The sequence below is a fragment of the Carcharhinus amblyrhynchos genome, chromosome 1 (genome assembly GCF_965287045.1).
Source record: "Carcharhinus amblyrhynchos chromosome 1, sCarAmb.v2.hapA, whole genome shotgun sequence".
Lineage (NCBI taxonomy): Eukaryota > Metazoa > Chordata > Chondrichthyes > Carcharhiniformes > Carcharhinidae > Carcharhinus > Carcharhinus amblyrhynchos.
This window is the reverse complement of record NC_137324.1, coordinates 145,207,785-145,226,657: the sequence shown is the minus strand read 5'-3', so window position 1 is coordinate 145,226,657 and position 18,873 is coordinate 145,207,785. Positions and strand designations below refer to the sequence as shown.

The 18,873-nt window shown below is 42.0% G+C and overlaps 1 protein-coding gene across 3 annotated transcripts in view; it reads right to left on the bottom strand.

Moving 5' to 3' along the window:
* LOC145345905 (folliculin-interacting protein 2-like) overlaps positions 1–18,873 on the bottom strand; it is a 114,968-nt gene that overhangs the window by 10,533 nt on the left and 85,562 nt on the right. For all 3 annotated transcript variants that reach the window (XM_080193484.1, XM_080193485.1, XM_080193486.1), the window contains 2 exons: positions 17,260–18,703; positions 4,096–4,252 (listed from right to left, as the gene is read on the bottom strand). In XM_080193484.1, coding sequence (XP_080049610.1) covers positions 4,096–4,252; positions 17,260–18,703 — 1,601 coding nt within the window. The remainder of the gene's footprint in view (positions 1–4,095; positions 4,253–17,259; positions 18,704–18,873) is intronic.

Sequence of the window (18,873 nt, the reverse complement as noted above, 5' to 3'; positions counted from 1 at the left end):
TTATGGATGCTGGCAATCTGAAACAAAAACAGAAAATGCTGGAAAGACTCAACAGGTTTGGCAGCATCTGTGGAGAGAGAAAAACAGTTAACATTCAATCTGTATGACTCTTAAGAGAAGCAAGCAGAATTGCTGAAAAAAATAGCTGAAAGGAAGTGCATTCTATGGTTCATAACTGGATTCTCAATCCTGTGGCATATCAGACAACTGGAGCTAGAGAGACAGACTTGGAACAAATCAACTGTACCCATACCAGCTTTTTGGGAGGAATTCAGAAGAGAAATGAAGGTGGCTGTATAATTGGAAAGATTAGTGACCAACATATAACAAACTACAATGGTTTATTTACAAACCAATAAATACACAGTCCTTCACGATGTTAACACTTCCAGCTATAGGATCGCCTCTGGCTACAAAAGCCCAGGCTCTGTACCAAGATCCTGGTAGTCTGGTGAAATTCTTAGAGAACATGACATGCACAATGGAGAACCTGTGGATGTGGTGTATCTGGATTTTCAGAAGGCATTTAACAAGATGTCGCAAAGATGGCTGCATAAGATGAAGTTGAACAGTGTTACGGGTAAAGTATTAGCATGGATGGAGGATTGGTTAACTAACAAAACAAAGAATGAGTGTAAATGGTTGTTTTTCTGGTTGGTGATCAGTGATGAGTGGGACCACAATTGTTTACAATTTACATAGATGATTTGGAGTTGGGGACCAAGTGTGGTGTGCTGAAATTCACAGATGACAAAGTCTGTAATGGGAGTCTGAGTGGGCAAGGGTCTCACAGATGGAGTACAATGTTGGTAAATGTGAGATCATCCATTTTGGTATAACAATTGGTATAATAATGGACTATTATTAAACAGTAAAAAATTGCAGCATGCTCCTGTGCAGAAGGACCTGAGTGTCCTTGTGCAAGAACAACAAGGAGTTGGTTTGTAGGTGCAGAAGATAATTAAGAGAGCAAATCGAATTTTGTCCCTCACTGTTAGAGGGATGGACTTTAAAAAGTGAAGTTATGTTGTAACTGTATAGGGTGCTGGTGAGGCCGCATTGGAGTATTATGTACAGTTTTGGTCTCCTTACTTGAGGATAGTGATACTGGCACTGGACAGGGTGCAGAGGAAATTCATTAGGATTGATTCCAGAGTTGAGGGGGTTGGCTTATGAGGAGAAATTAAGTAGACTGGGGCTATATTCATTGGAATTCAAAGGATGAGGGGAGATCTTATAGAAACATACAAGATTATGGCAGGAATAGATGGCAGATGAAACTAGAACTATTCAATGAGGTAGCCTCAACTGCTTCACTGGGCAGGGAATTCCACAGATTTGCAACCCTTTGTGAAGAAATTCCTCTTCAACTCAGTCATAGATCTTCCCTTTATTTTGAGGCTATGTCCCCAAGATTATGGCAGGAATAGATGGCAGGTGAAACTAGAACTAGGGGACATAGCCTCAAACTAAAGGGAAGATCTATGACTGAGTTGAAGAGGAATTTCTTCACACAAAGGGTTGCAAATCTGTGGAATTCCCTGCCCAGTGAAGCAGTTGAGGCTACCTCATTTGGACGTTTTTAAGACAAGGGTAGATAAATTTTTAAGGAATTAAGGGCTATGGTGAGTGGGCAGGTCAGTGGAGCCGAGTCCACAAAAAGATTAGCCATGATCTGACTGAGTGGCAGAGTAGACTAGAGGAGCCAGGTGGCCCACTCCTGCTCCTGGTTTTCGCGTTCTTACGTTTTTATGAAACGCCAAAAGGTAAACATGGAAATTGATGAACACCTTTTATGGGTGCTTATGGTGACATAAGCTTTGTCTAGTTCTGACTAGTAAGCATGACATGTCCAATTTGGTATATATTAGGACTCCCATCTTCTATTTTAAGAATGGGGTACCAATCTAGCTCTGCAGCCTGATTCATCATCAACTTAATCTCCAGGAGATTCTGACTGTCCTGTCTGGTTTAACTACTGGTACAATGGGTGTGGTCCACCATGCAACTTGTACAGGCTAAATGATGCCCAAGTCTTCAGATATTTTAATGCTGCCTCTACTAGGTCACACTCTGAAGAATTTTTGGTGGGGCTTCCAGATCAACATGGATCTGACCGTGCAATGTGCAAGTCTTTCCAAGTTCGTCTTAGAGTACTTCTTGGTATTTCCTAATGACCTTGTGCAGGCCCGTTTCCTTTATCCTAAAGATCCCCAGCCAGTTCCACTTAATCTCCTGGAGTCAATTATTTCTCATTAGACTCAGTCCTTGGCCAGGTATCATCATCTGTGGTAGCTGACTGTAGTTGTTCCTACTTCTCTGGTATGTGTGGCTAATCTTACTGCAGTATTCATCAGCTTCAGGGGTTGAACTCCTTTTTAAAAGATACTGGTAGGTCTGCTTGCTCAATAGCAGCTGACACGCATGTGTCTACTTCTGTCTTCAGTGGCTGACCATCTTTTACCAACACTATTATGATGGGTGCTATTTTGCCAAATCGACATTGTTTAATGGCATAAAATTTATTTCCCCCACTGGACAATCCCCCATACTATGCACTGGTTAAGTGACTTTTCTTCATCCAAAGTACTCTGCTCCTCTAAATCTACACACTTGAGGTTTCCCCTGCTATTAAAAGCACTGTTATTCCTAGGCTGCTTAAATCTTTTGGTGTTTATTGATTATTCACACTTGTGCATTCAACTCACTGTATGAGCTTAATCCTGCACCCTTACTTCTGGCATCATTACTATTCATAGCCTCCCACTCCAGGTGCTTTGCAACTCCTGGGCACCCTGCCTGGTGCTTGATTGTTGTTGCCATTTCCAACACCTCCTTAATAGTCAACTCAGACTCAGCAAACTCTGAACATATCATTTAAAGCTGACCTGAAGTCACAATGCTCCCATGATCTGCTTTAGCCTTGCTATGAAGGCTACAATAGTCTCCTCTGGTGCCCTTCCCATCAAGGTAAAGTTGCATCTTTGTAGTGTTACCAAGGCTTAGGGTGGGAATGCCCATTTGCTAGTTCAATGAGCTCTGCAAATGTCTTCATGGTTGGTGCATTTGGGCTTGTTAAGCTGTGAATATGTCAGGGTCCCACACGCTGCGAGTAAAATAACTCCCTCTCCTCTTCACATTCCAATAGCCCCAAAATAATCCTCCAACTGTTCCACATTTTTCATAAGTATGTCGAAGGCTTCTATCTTCCTGAGAGGGATGCCTGCTTTCCCTTTAAAGATTAGATTGATTCACACTGCACTTTTGCAATGACATTCTCTTCAAATTCCTCATTACAAATGGAATCACTGATTTTCCTCTTCCCCAATCTAGTAATTAGAAGGACCACCAGTTAGTATATAATAAACTATTTGTCTTTCACAATGTTAATACTGCCAGTTCTAGGATCAATTTTGGCTGCAAAAAGATTCTGCACCAAGAATTCTGTGCTTATTTGCCATTGGATGGTTGAGTTGCATGACTCTTCCGATATACACCCCTTGAAGGGACCAGCTACTACAAAGGCAAACGGGGAGAAGCAGCACATTGAAATACTGCAATTAGTAACATAATTTGAGCATTTTACTGACCAAGGGTCTGTTTCATGAAGGCACAGTTGAGGTTCTGTGATACAAAATGTGCCCATCATATCAATAAGATTTCCCTGCTATATTTTGCACACATCTATGAGACAGCCTTTAGGGCCCAAATCCTATTTTTGATCCATCATTTTACCTATTGGCACAGAATATAGATGCAATATTTTTAAAATGTGCTTAATTTAGTAGCAAATTTGTCTGTGCATTTTGATACAGGTAATTGAACAGCTGCTTCTCTCTCGCATTAAGCTGATCTCTCTACATCCTAGCTATGATAGTAACACTACATTCTGCAATCTCTCCTTTATGAATGGTAGACTTTCTCTGTATAGCATGCAAGAAACAATACTTCCCACTGTATACTAACACACGAGACAATAATAAATCAAATAATTCTTTCCTCTCTATATAGAGGCTAATAAGAAACAGCTTGGAGTGCAATAATTTGACAGAAGATAGTAAAACATTTGGCAGTGATACTGCATCTAACACTTACCTGCACAGCATGAGCTAAATCTGCCATTAAACACTGCTTCAGCTTCTCATCAGAGCTAATTCCATGCAAGACCAAGTCTGGAACATACTGAGAACAGTATCCACCAAACAAAGATTTTCCAAAGTTATTGATACTTGGCCTGCTACTCATTTTGATGCTGAAACACAACCACAGGGAAATGTTATTTCAAAAAACCTTGACATATACAGACAGGCACATACACAGCACTATACACTTATTCTTATATATGAACAGCCATGTTAACATTTAAAATGTCAATTTGACAACATACTACTTTGAATTCAGGCTGCCTTCTTTAGTGTCTTTGTCCAATTTTCTGTCTTGTTCTCCAGAGCACATCCTCACAAAAGATATGCTCGAGTTGTCAATACTTATTCATAAGTGATCCAAACATGCACAGCCTTTTCAAACCTATAGGACATTAAACTATTTGCTCCTCACTCAATTCACTACACGGACATTTTTAAATGGATTACCGTACCCGAATTGTCACATCCAGAGACTTCCTGGGAATTATAGACCAGTGAGTCTTACTTCTGTAGTGGGCAAGGTTTTAGAAAGAATTATTAGGGATAGGATTTATAGTTATTTGGAGAGTAATGAATTGATTAGAGATAGTCAGCATGGTTTTGTAGCGGGAAGGTCGTGCCTTACTAACCTTATTGAGTTCTTTGAGAAGGTGACCAAAGAGGTGGATAGGGGTAAGGCAGTAGACGTGGTATATATGGATTTTAGTAAGGCGTTTGATAAGGTTCACCATGGTATGCTTCTGCAGAAAATGCAGATGTATGGGATTGGTGGTAATTTAGGTACTTGGGTCAGGAATTGGTTAGCAGATAGGAGACAGAGGGTGGTGGTTGATGGTAATTATTCATCATGGAGTTCGGTTACGAGTGGTGTGCCTCAGGGATCTGTTTTGGGGCCACTGCTGTTTGTAATCTTTATTAATGATCTGGATGAGGGTATAGTTGGGTGGATTAGTAAGTTTGCTGATGACACCAAAGTCGGAGGTGTGGTAGATTGTGAGGAAGGGTGTCGAAGTTTGCAGGGTGACTTGGACAGGTTGCAGAGCTGGGCCGCGAGGTGGCGGATGGAGTTTAATGCGGAGAAGTGTGAGGTAATCCATTTCGGTAGGAATAACAGATGTGTTGAGTATAGGGCTAACGGGAGGACTTTGAATAGAGTGGAGGAGCAGAGGGATCTAGGTGTATGTGTACATAGATCCCTGAAAGTTGGGAATCAAGTAGATAAGGTTGTTAAGAAGGCGTACGGTGTCTTGGCGTTTATTGGTAGGGGGATTGAATTTAGGAGTCGCAGCGTCATGTTGCAACTGTACACAACTCTGGTGCGGCCGCACTTGGAGTACTGTGTGCAGTTCTGGTCCCCACATTACAGGAAGGATGTGGAGGCTTTGGAGAGGGTGCAGAGGAGGTTTACCAGGATGTTGCCTGGTATGCAGAGGAGGTCCTATGAGGAGAGACTGAGGGATTTGGGGTTGTTTTCACTGGAAAGAAGGCGGCTAAGAGGGGATCTTATAGAAACATATAAGATGATTAGAGGTTTAGATAGGGTGGATGGTGATAGCCTGTTTCCTCGGATGGAGAAAGCTAGCACGAGGGGGCATGGCTTTAAATTAAGGGGGGGTAGTTATAGGACGGATGTCAGGGGCAGGTTCTTTACCCAGAGGGTGGTGAGGGACTGGAATGCCCTGCCTGCTGCAGTTGTAAATGCGCCTAGTTTGGGGGCGTTTAAGAGATTGGTGGATAGGTTTATGGACGAAAAGGGATTGGTTTAGATTAGTGGGTCAATGTTTTTTTTTTAAAAATAAGACTGGTCGGCGCAACATTGTGGGCCGAAGGGCCTGTTCCGCGCTGTAATGTTCTATGTTCTATGTTCATCCGAGATTAGCTATACAAGAGACTGGGAATTAAACCCGGAGACTTCTCATCTGCATGGCAGATAAGCATAGAACTAGGAACAAGAGTAGGCAATTCAGCCCGAGGCCTGCTCCACCATTCAATATGATCAGGGCTGATCTCATCACAGCCTCAACTCCATTTTCTTGCTCAATCTCTAATTTTTCAACCTATTACTAAATTAAAAAATTGTCCACCTCCTCCTCAAAATTAATTCAATGTTCTGGCATCCATCATATGCTGGATTAGTGAATTCCACACATGCATGACCCTTTGAGATAATTTATTTTCATGTGTTGTTTTAAATCTGTTAATGCTTTGCCTAAAACAACAGTCTCTCATTCTAGATTACCCCACAAGAGAAAACATCCTGTTTTCTTTGCAATTCCCTTTATCATCTTGTATTCCTCAACTAGATTTCCTCTCATTCTTCTAAACTTGAGAATATAGGCCTAAACTGCACACTCATCACAATAGAAACCCATCTGGAATCAATCTAGCGAACCTCCTCCATTGCAATTATTACCTCAAGTCAGAGGACCAAAATTGTATACATTACTCCAGATGTAGTCTCACTAATGCCTTGTATAGCTGCAGCAACACTTCTCCACTTTTATATTCTGTTCCTTTACCAATAAATGCCAAAATTCTATTTGCCTTCCTTACTACCTACTGTACCTGCATATTAGTTGAGATTCTTACACAAGGACACCCAGATCTCTCTGCAACACATCTCCATTTAAATAAGTTGCCTATTTTTCCAACCAAAATGGGTATCCTTGTACTTATCCATGTTAAACTCAACCTGTCAAATTTTGGCCCACTTTCCCAACCTTTCCATCTGTAAACTAATTTCTATACTGTCACTATCCCACCTATTTTAGTATCATCTGCAGATTTAGCTATAGTACCTTCTATCCCTGCATCCAAGTTATTAATATAGATTGTAAATAGTTGGGGCCTGAGGGCCAAACCCTGTGGCACCTCACCAATCAGCAAAGGATCCATTCATCCTGACACTTCTTTCTGTTGGTTAACCAGTCATCTACCCGAGCTAATCAGAATCATAACCCGACAGTGCAGACCACCGCTGTTTGGCCCATTGCGTCTGCATCGGCAACAATCCCACCCACCACCTCATTTACCCTGCTAATCCCTCTAATCTATGCATTCCAGGAGACTAAGGGGCTATGTTCATTCCAGGACATTAAGGGGCTAGGGTTCATGGCCAATGAGCCTAATGAACTGTGGGAGGAAACTGGAGCACCTGGGAGGAAACCCACACAGACATGGAGAGAACACGCAAACTCTACAAGCCAGGAATCAAACCCAGGTTCCTGGAGCTGAGGCACAGTGCTAACCACTGCCATTACTTCTAACGTGATGTGATCTCACCTTGTATATTATTAACCTTTTGTATGGCACCTTATCAAATGTCTTCTGGAGATCCAGATATACTACATACACAGGATCCCCATTATCCACTTTGCTTGTTACATGTTCGAAGAACTTCAGCAAATTAATCAAATACAACTCATCTTTCACAAAACCATGCTATTTCTGATGGATTTGTTTTGACTATCCAAATTTCCTATTACTTTCTTAGTAATGGATTCTAACAATTTCCCAATGACAGATGTCAACTGGTCTATAGTGTCCTACTTTCTGCCTGTCCTTTTTTGAATAAAGGTTATTCTAATCTACTGGAACCTTTCCTGCATTCAGGGAATTTTGAAATATAATAACCAATGGATCTACCATCTCCACTGCCACTTTCTTGAAGACCCTAGGATGTAGGCCATCAGGCCCTGGGAACCTGTCTGTCTTCAATGCCAATAGTTTGCTCAGTACGTATTCAGTACCCAGGTGATAATGTTTGTATATTTTTAGTTCCTCCTTTATAATCTGTATTACCTGTTACTGTTGGGATGCTACAAGAATCCTCCACCTTAAACTGATGCAAACATTCACATTAGCTACACTCATCCCTTTTGTATACTTGGAAACTTCTGCTATCCTTCTACATTTGGTACTAGCTTTCTTTCATAAATTTACCTTTGCTCATTCTATGACTTTTTTGGTAACCCAAGTTTCTCCATTTTCCAGCTTGCCTCTGACCTTTGTTTAACCACAAATGTTTTCTCCCCTTCTTACAATATTTCTGACAAGCGTAGCTAAAGTGAATGTTGATCCCTTGGAGAATGAGGGTGGAGAACACAAATGGCAGAGATACTATCAATATTTTGCATCAGTTTTACAATATTTCTTCTAATATATTTTAGTTGGGAGGAATTGAATAGCTCCTTAAAACATCTGCCACTGCTCATCTACTGTCTTACCTTATAGTTTTTTTGCCCAGTCCATTAGGGAACAGTCTTGTGCACAGGTAATTACCTTTGTTTTATCTCCAAAATGCTAGCGTGGGACTCTAGTTTCTTGCCCTCGAATTGAATGCCATAATCATTCTTCCCTCAAGGATCCTTAACTAGGAGATTAAGGTCTCCTCAGTACACAACACCAAATCCAAAATAGTCTGTTCCCTGGTTGGTTCCACAATATATTGCTCCGAGAAACAATCCCCAATACATTCAATGAACTTTCGAGACTATCCTTGCCAATTCGATTAATCCAGTCTACAAATGCACATTTAAGTCATCCATGATTATTGCCATAGCTTTTTTTTCCCCCCAAGCCCCCAATATTTCTTGGTTTATCTTGTGCCCCATTGTAGAATTACTGTTTGGAGACCTATAGATTACTCCCACCGGCAACTTTTTTCCCTTGCTGTTTCTTATTTCCATCCAGACCAATTATAATCTCGATCTCTAATGCTAACATAATTTCTCACTACTGCACTGATCCTTTCCTTTACTAAGCTCCACTACCTCCTTTTACTTTGTCCTTGCAAAATATTGAGTCTTTAACTCCCAAGCCTGATCTCCTTGTAACCATGTCTCAATAACTGCCACTAAATCATTCCCATCTCTCTCTATTTGCACTGTCACCACAGTTTTATTCCAAATGCTTTGCAAATCAGATACAAAGCCCTCCATTTTGTTTTGGTATCCAATTACCCTTCTCATGATTCCTTGGAGCAATAGGACCTTCAGATGCTCTTTCCATCCTTTTATTTTCTGGGACCAATCAGCCTCATCCTGCACACTAACTTGCAATCCAGCCTTCTCCTTGAAGGCAAGATGTTCTAATGATTTAGAGTCAGTCGTAGAGGGCAGAAAAGGCCCTTCAGCTCATCAAATCTGCACCAATAAATACCATCAAAATCACACTAATCCCATATCCTTGAATGTTATGTTTAAGTACTCATCCAGATACAACAAATGGTTGAGGTTTCCAGCTTCCACTACCTTGCCAGGTAGTGCAGTCTAGATTCCCACCACAATGGCATTTTTTCCTCAAATCCCTTGGAATCCCCTGCCCCTCCCCTAAAATTATGCTCCATCATGATTGGCTCCTCAACCATGGGGAATAGCTGCTTCCTATTCACCCTGCCCATATCCCTCAATCTGTGATCTAAAGAAAACAATCCAAGCCTATCCAGTCTCATCTTATAGCTAAAATGCTCCATCCCTGGTAAATCTCCTCTGTACCCTTTCTAGTGCAATCACATCCTTATTAGTGAGGTGACAGTACTGAAGCAGTGGCCTAACCAACATTCTGTACAGCTCCACCATTACCTCCTTGCTCCTATACTCTATGCCACGACTAATAAAAGCAAGTGTCTCATATGCCTTCTTAACTATCCTATTCACATGCTCTGCCAACTTCAGGGATCTGTTAATAAGTACCCCAAGTTCCATCTATCCCTAAGCTTCCCAGTGTCCTGCCATTCATTAAATATTCCCTCGTCATGTTACTTCTTCCAAAATACATCACCTTGCGCTTATCAGGATTAAATGCCACCTGCCAGGGCTTTGCTTATTTAAACAATCCATCTATATATCTCAGTGAAGAAAGTCTTAGGTTACACGATCAACCATCCTATTAATCTTCATGTCATCTGAGAACTTAAATGTGGGAGGAATAATAAACATCAGTTATGTACATAACAAACAATAAAAGGGCCCCAGCGCTGAACCTTGTGGTATGCAACTAAACACCAGCCTCCATTCACCTCAGTCTTCTAACACCATTTAGAATCATATAGAAACCTACACTGCAGAAAGAGGCCCTGCGGCCCATTGAGTCTACACCGACATTGTGGGTATGGCATGGTCCCACCCATGCCATACCTCCCATATCCCTACATATTTTACCCACTAATCCCTCTAACCTAAGCATCTCAGGACACTAAGGGGCAACTTTAGCATGGCCAATCAACCAAACTTTAATGCGAGGAGTATTCGCAATAAAGTGGATGAACTTGCAGCGTGGATCAGTACCTGGGACTTTGATGTTGTGGCCATTTCAGAGACATGGATAGAGCAGGGTCAGGAATGGTTGTTGCAGGTCCCGGGGTTCAAATGCTTTAGTCGGAGTAGAGAAGGAGGTAGAAGGGGGGGGGAGGGGTAGCATTATTGGTCAAGGACTGTATCACAGTGTCAGAGGGGAAGTTTGATGAGGACTTGTCTGTTGAGGTAGTATGGGCGGAGATTAGAAATAGGAGAGGAGAGGTCACCCTGTTGGGAGTCTTTTATAGACCTCCTAAAAGTTCTAGAGAGGTTGAGGAAAGGATTGCGGAGACGATCCTGGTTAGGAGTGAAAGTAATAGGGTAATTGTTATGGGGGACTTTAACTTAACTAATATTGATTGGAATTGCTATAGCTCTAGCTCGTTAGAGGGGTCAGTTTTTGTACAAAGCGTGCAGGAGGGTTTTTTGAGTCAGTATGTAGATAAGCCAACTAGAGGTGAGGCTATATTGGATTTGAATCATTGAATCATCAAAACCCTACAGCACAGAAAGAGGCCATTCGGCCCATTGAGTCTGCACCGACCGCAATCCCACCCAGGCCCTACCCCCTTATCCCTACACATTTACCCACTAAACCCTCTAACCTACACATCTCAGGACACTAAGGGGCGATTTTTAACATGGCCAATGAACCTAACCCACACATCTTTGGACTGCGGAAAGAAACCGGAGCAGGGCCCAGACTGAAATAATGGGGAAAAATCTGGTGCTGTGTTTATTCATACAAGTGCTTGATTGTAGTCACTGAGATGGTGCAGCACAGTGTTTACACAAACAAGGACTAGATTGTAATAACAGATCTTTCTATGAAATATCCAGTTCCTGCAGGGCAGGAGGAGGCCATTCAGTCCATCCAGACAGATCCTATCCCAGTAAGCAGTAACTGATCCTGCCCAGTGTCCCTATGCTGCTGATGTTTGGAGAGTGTGAGGAAAGGCTCCCCCCCGCAGACACGGGGACAATGTACAGACTCCACACAGACACTGAGCCCAAGGCCGCCAATTGAAGCCGGGACCTCCCTGACGCTGTGAGATTGGAGAGGCATTGAACCAATATTTCTCTTCGGTGTTCACGTAGGGGGACAAGAATATAGCTGAGGAGGACACTGGGTTGCAGGGGAGTAGAATAGACAGTATTACAGTTGATAAGGAGGATGTGCTGGATATTCTTGAGGGATTGAAGATAGATAAGTCCCCTGGTCCGGATGGGATTTACCCTAGGATTCTCTGGGAGGCAAGAGAAGTGATTGCAGAGCCTCTGGCTCTGATCTTCAGGTCATCGTTGGCCTCTGGTATAGTACCGGAAGATTGGAGGTTAGCGAATGTTGTCCCATTGTTTAAGAAGGGGAACAGAGACTTCCCCGGGAATTATAGACCGGTGAGTCTCACTTCTGTTGTGGGCAAGGTTTTAGAAAAAATTATTAGGGATAGGATTTATAGTTATTTGGAGAGTAATGAATTGATTGGAGATAGTCAGCATGGTTTTGTAGCGGGTAGGTCGTGCCTTACTAACCTTATTGAGTTTTTTGAGAAAGTGACCAAAGAGGTGGATGGGGGTAAGGCAGTTGACGTGGTATATATGGATTTTAGTAAGGCGTTTGATAAGGTTCACCATGGTAGGCTTCTGCAGAAAATGCAGATGTATGGGATTGAGGGTAATCTAGGAAATTGGATCAGGAATTGGCTAGCAGATAGGAGACAGAGGGTGGTGGTTGATGGTAAATATTCATCATGGAGTTCGGTTACGAGTGGTGTGCCTCAGGGATCTGTTTTGGGGCCACTGCTGTTTGTAATTTTTATTAATGATCTGGATGAGGGTATAGTTGGGTGGATTAGTAAATTTGCTGATGACACCAAAGTCGGAGGTGTGGTAGATTGTGAGGAAGGGTGTCATAGTTTGCAGGAAGACTTGGACAGGTTGCAGAGCTGGGCCAAGAGGTGGCGGATGGAGTTTAATGCGGAGAAGTGTGAGGTAATTCACTTTGGTAGGAATAACAGATGTGTTGAGTATAGGGCTATCGGGAGGACTTTGAATAGTGTGGATGAACAGAGGGATCTAGGTGTATGTGTACATAGATCCCTGAAAGTTGGGAATCAAGTAGATAGGGTTGTTAAGAAGGCATACGGTGTCTTGGCGTTTATTGGTAGGGGGATTGAATTTAGGAGTCGCAGCGTCATGTTGCAACTGTACACAACTCTGGTGCGGCTGCACTTGGAGTACTGTGTGCAGTTCTGGTCCCCACATTACAGGAAGGATGTGGAGGCTTTGGAGAGGGTGCAGAGGAGGTTTACCAGGATGTTGCCTGGTATGGAGGGGAGGTCCTATGAGGAGAGGCTGAGGGATTTGGGGTTGTTTTCGCTGGAAAGAAGGCGGCTAAGAGGGGATCTTATTGAAACATATAAGATGATTAGAGGTTTAGATAGGGTGGACAGCGATAGCCTTTTTCCTCGGATGGAGAAAGCTAGCACGAGGGGGCATGGCTTTAAATTAAGGGGGGGTAGTTATAGGACGGATGTCAGGGGTAGGTTCTTTACCCAGAGGGTGGTGAGGGATTGGAATGCCCTGCCTGCTGCGGTTGTAAATGCACCTAGTTTGGGGGCGTTTAAGAGATCCGTGGATAGGTTTATGGACGAAAAGGGATTGGTTTAGGTTAGTGGGTCATTGTTTTTTAACTGGTCGGCGCAACATCGTGGGCCGAAGGGCCTGTTCTGCACTGTAATGTTCTATGTTCTAAACCCGCACATCTTTGGACTGTGGGAAGAAACCGAATACCTGGAGAAAACCCACGCAGAAAAGAGGACAATGTACAAACTCCACACAGACAGTGACCCAAGCCAGGAATCAAACCCAGATCCCTGGAGCTGTAAAGCAGCATTGCTAACCACTGTGCTACCGTACCACCAGGTTGTTTCATCAATAAGTAGTTTATGTTGCAATCAACATGTAATATGATATAATGAGGGCAAGCAGGCAATGGAAAATTTATGGATATTGTAGTGGTAGCAATGCATAGACCTCATGATATGATAAACTGCATTATTGCAGATATAGAAAGACATAAGCAAACAACTTCCACTTGCCTCAGACTGTTGAATAAGTTAAAAGCCCATGGTGTTAAGGTTAAGATCTTGGCATGGATAGAGGATTGGCTGACTGGCAGAAAAGCAGAATGAGGATAAAGGCCTTTCAGGGTGGCAGCTGGTGATTAGAGGTGTGCCTCGGGGGCAGTGCTGGGACAATAATTTTTCACAGTACACATTAACAATTTGGAGGAAGGAACTGAAGGCAGTGTTGCTAAGTTTGCAGATGATACAAAGATATGTAGCAGGGCAGGTATATAGTATAGAAGCAGGAGAGGGCTGCACAAGGACATGGATAGGTTTGGAGAGTGGGTAAAGTAGTGGCAGATGGAATACAATGTGGAAAAGAGTGAGGTTATGCACTTTGGAAAGAGTGGAGGCATACACTATTTTCTAAATGGGAAAATGCTTAGAAAATCAAAAACAAAGGGTCTTGGGAGTCATTGTTCAAGGTTCTCTTAAAAATGCAGGTTCAGTTGGCAGTTAGGAAGGCAAATACAACGTTAGCATTCATGCCAAGAGGACTAGAATGTAAAGAGCAGGGATGTACTTCTGAGGCTGTATAAGGCTCTGATCAGACCCCATTGTGAGCAGTTTTGGACCCCATATCCAAGGATGGATGTGCTGGCCTCAAAGGGTCCAGAGGAGGTTCAAAAGAATGATCCCTGGAATTAAAAGCTTGTCATATGAGGAACGGTTGAGGACTCGGTCTATACTTGGGAGTTTAGAAGGAGGGGGGATTTTATTGAAACTTACAAGATACCCTAATGCCTGAACAGGGTGGATGTGGAGGGGATGTTTCCATTAGTAGGAAAAATTAGAACTAGATCACAACCTCAGGCTAAAGATTGTTTAAAACTGATGAAGAATTTCTTCAGCCAGAGAGTGGGGAGGTGGAACTTTGCCGCAAAAGGCTGTGGAGGCCAGGTCATTGAGTATCCTTAGGTCAGCGATAGATAGATTCTTGATAAGGGGATTAGGGGTTATGGGAAAAAGGCAGGAGAATGGGGACGAGGAAAATATCAGCCATGATTGAATGGCCTAATTCTGTTCCTATGGCTTATGGTTTCAAGTTTACATCAAAAAGGTAGTAATTCCTTGCGTGTTCAGGACATTTTCTGCAGCAACATGTCCTTGGACCAATAAGGGGGCAGATCATATTTAATGCTATCTGTAATTAGCCAAATGTTGATGACAGTCCAACTGTACATAAGGCTGATTTTAATGGGATGAGTCCAAGACTAACAAACAGAAAACTTGGAATGTGTTAATGGCTAGATTGGTAGAAAATGATCAGATTGCTCTATGGGCTGCTCCCAGAGACACACCTAGACAGACATCAGCTGTTGCTGGACAATCGTCAACTCTGAAAGATGGTCTTTGGTCTGCCCAGAATTTGTTGGTCTTCCAGTACCAAGGAGTTGTTCCTGACTGTTGTAGATTGGCACCTTCCAAAGCCCAGGACTATGAGCTGAGGATGTACTAAAGCTTCAAGAAGCAGCCACAGAGGTGCAATGGGGAAAGGTCACTCTAAGACCTTTCAGCACAGTGAACTGAAGGCAGTGGGATCACTTGGAATCATCTTGGGCCAGATGACTCTATTGAATGTATATAGTGAATATTACATACATCACATTTGTAAGGAAGCATCTCATGAATGCAACTTGATCCATATTGACAACTTAAATACCTTTACACCATTTATCGTTACCATTTTGAACTTGTTTTTTTGACTGTATTGAAGCATCTCAAGACCGCAGCTTGACCTGAGCTGAGAACCTGAATATTACTGCACTGTGAGAGGTGGCCATTTTGAAATATTGTAACATTCAGATATTTTACAAATAAAGTATATTTTTGCAAAGAAAGACAAAATACATAATGCAACAGAACAAGTTAATGTTCCGAAGTTGTAAGAGTTTTAATTCCCTCAAAAAATAACATTGGATAACTGAAGAGGTAAGTGATAATATAAATCTCAATGCAAAAGCATACATGCATGCCAAAAAACATTAATTCCAGTAAATGGGACAGGAACAACAGCAAAATGACAAGACAGCTGGAGAAGACTATAAAAAGAGAGTAGGGAAAAAATCTTGCAAGGGACATCAAAAATTAACAAACTTTTTACAATGAAGTTAGGGAAAAAAGGATTGATTGGAAGCAATGGGCCCCTTAAAATTTTATATGGTCAGTCGAGGCAAGTGTCAGTTTTTAAATGATAGGGGAAGATACCGGCACACCAAGGAAACTGACACTGAGGCAGGAACAGGGATTCACCAAAATTAAAATACTATAATACAAAAATAAAGTGCTAGAAGATAATAATCCACCAAGACCAGATGGCTTCCATCACAAAAGTTTCAAAAAGTAGTGCACGAGAATATTGTAGATGGTCCAGCTACAATTGCCTATAGTCCTCTCGATTCAGGAACTTTGTTTAAATTGTAAAATTGCATATCACTCTGCCATTTAATAAAGGTAACATAAGAAAAACAGGGGATTATAGTAGACCAGTTAGCCTATCATTATTAGCATCCAAGGATAGTGATTCAACATTTGAATATTTCCAGCTGATCAGAAAAGGCCAGCATACATTTGTAAAGGGTAGGCCATGTCCCAATGGCAACTAATGTGCAAGTATGAGAACATAAGACATTGGGGTAGAAGGTCATTTGGTTCATCAAGCCTGCTACATCATTAAATGTCATGGCTGATCTGGCTGTTGCCTTAACTCCACTTTCCTACTTCCCCTTCGAAACCCTGTATTCTCTTGTACCCCAAAAATCTATTAGCTCAGTCTTGAATACATTTTGATCTGATCTGAAGATAATCAAAGACCCAGTCTCCACTGCTCTCTAGGGAACAGAATTCCAAAGATTTATAACCCTCAAAGTAAATCCCTCCTTATCTCCATTTCAAATAGAAGACCCCTTATTTTTAAGCTGTACCTCTTAGCTTTAGATTCCCCAAATGGAATATACATAACATGAGACAGCAAGCTATAGCTGAAGCTCCTAGAATTGAGGACAAGTTGTTGGTTAAATTAGGAAATTCATTGAGCAGCAGGACAATGACTATGATGTGACTTATGGGGTCCAAAAGATGAGAGAAACCACTTCCACTGGATGGAGAATCTTGGAACAAGGAAGAAAGTCAAAATCTAGAACCAGGTCTTTCAGGAACAAAGTTAGGAAACATTGCTACACCAAAAAAGTTGCAAATGTTTTAAATTTTCACAAACAACTGACATCATTAGATTTTTGTTGGCTGCAGCTTTAGGGATCTGGGCAAAGGAGGATAGTGAGCTTGGTGACAGATCAGTAATGATTTAATCAAATGAGAACAGGTGCCAAATAGGATGCTCCTGTTATGTGTCTAACTTATATTCAAATTCTTTCCTGAAGTTAGAATTATGACTCCTTGGGGACTGACAGTCCTTCGCAGCTTAGTTTAGCACTTGTAAAGTGTCAGCCAAGACAGCATGGATCAAGTTTTTCAATTTGAAGGAGGGGTGGCTAAAAAGGAGTCCTGTCAGGTTTGCTGATGGAAGCCTGATTATGTAACTCACCATAAACTGATAATCTTCCAGGACTGTACAGATCTATAGCACAAACATTATATTGATTTGTAACCATCAGAACCAAAATATGGCCTTTTCAGGGGAACTTTTTTCTAGCCCGTCTATTGCAATCATAGATGTATACATGTTCTTACCTTGTTGTTGGAAGGTCAAACTCCTCCATGACATCCTGTCTCTCATCAAAACATTCAGGTCCTTGTGTCGGTGAATCGTGGGTCATATCATCATCATCACTATCGCCAAGAGCACTGTCAGAACTTTCATTCCTGGGAATGTCACCATCTATCCTCAAGGTAACCTTCCCAGAATCCTGATCCTCCTCACATGGGTTGTCAGAGGCCCTGCTCCCATAATCCTGGCTGCCAGAACTAACGTCAACCAATTCATGAAGAGGCATTTCCATGATGTCACAGCACAAGGTCCTCATTCTTCCAATATTCTCAGAGCTATTTTCTTTTAAGGATCCAGGTGATTTCAGTGTTTCCTTTCCAATGGTGATGCTTGCAACCAGTTTAGTTAGTTCATCCATTGTGTTTGTTTCTATCTCATTGTCCTCAGTGGAATATTCAAAGATATTTGTATTTCCTTTACAGGAAGGAATTCTTATGTTACAACAGTTCTGCTTTGTTTGCATTCTTCCTGTAACTTCTGGCATCTTCAGTTGGTCCTCAGCAAGGTGAATTACTCCATTTGTTTCTGCAAAGTCAATACCTTTCTGCATTTGATTATTATTGTTATTTTTTCCACTTTGATGGTCCCTGAAGTGTTCTAGTTTTTCTTCCATTTCCTTCCTTCTCATTTCAATGTCTGAATCAGGTGATAATGAACACCCAATCTGAAACAGCACTCTGTCCTGCAGGTGGGAGCTCCTTTGACAAAGCCTGTCTGGACACTTCATTCCAGATGTGACTCTGGAAGCTAGAAACATTTCTACTGGGGAACCTCTTGCCAACGTAGCTGCAGTAGATGATGCAGAATGAAAAGATCCTTCAGTTAGCCCAACTGCCTCAGGCTCAAGCATTTGTATCTCTGTATGACACAATGCAGTCTCTTTTACAATCACTGCCTCTCTTCTGTTCTCCTGAACTAAAACTGAGACTTCTCTGCAAGTGTTAGCAGGATCAAATTTGGTTTCATTCACAACCAACGAGGATTCACTGCACTGTCCAGAAGTCCACTTTTGACAGCCATCAGATTCAGTCATTCCGTCGCTGACCGTCTTGGATTTGAAATCTCCTGGTGTTGGTTTATTTATAATTGTGATGTTTCCTTTTCCGTCATTTGTCAGAGATCGAACTGGAGTCACGACAGCAGAGTCATCCTTATGAACAGTGACCACTACGTATTCAGATTCTTCCACTTCTCCCTTCTCCAGTGCAGTAGAGATCTTGGCTCCTGTTTGTGCGTTTTCACTTTCCTGTAGTTTCCCCTTGCACAATAGCTGGTTCTCTTGAAGATCTGAGCATCGTATAAAGTAACTAAGGACATAGAGTAGGCGTTGAACTAGTTCTTTGCGTTTTCCGACCACTACGGTTCTGGTGAGCCTCACTGGAGAGCCAATTGCTCCATACAGATCACCTTGAAAGAAAGGCACAGAATTGCTAAGAGTTACAAATACCATACAGAAAATATTCTGATATTTTCAGCATATCTCAGTCTTCTGGAATAAAAATCTGCCTCATCTTAAATGCCTGGCTCTAATTAAATGTGTACAATGAGCTCTCCATGTACTGATCAATAGTTGTCCC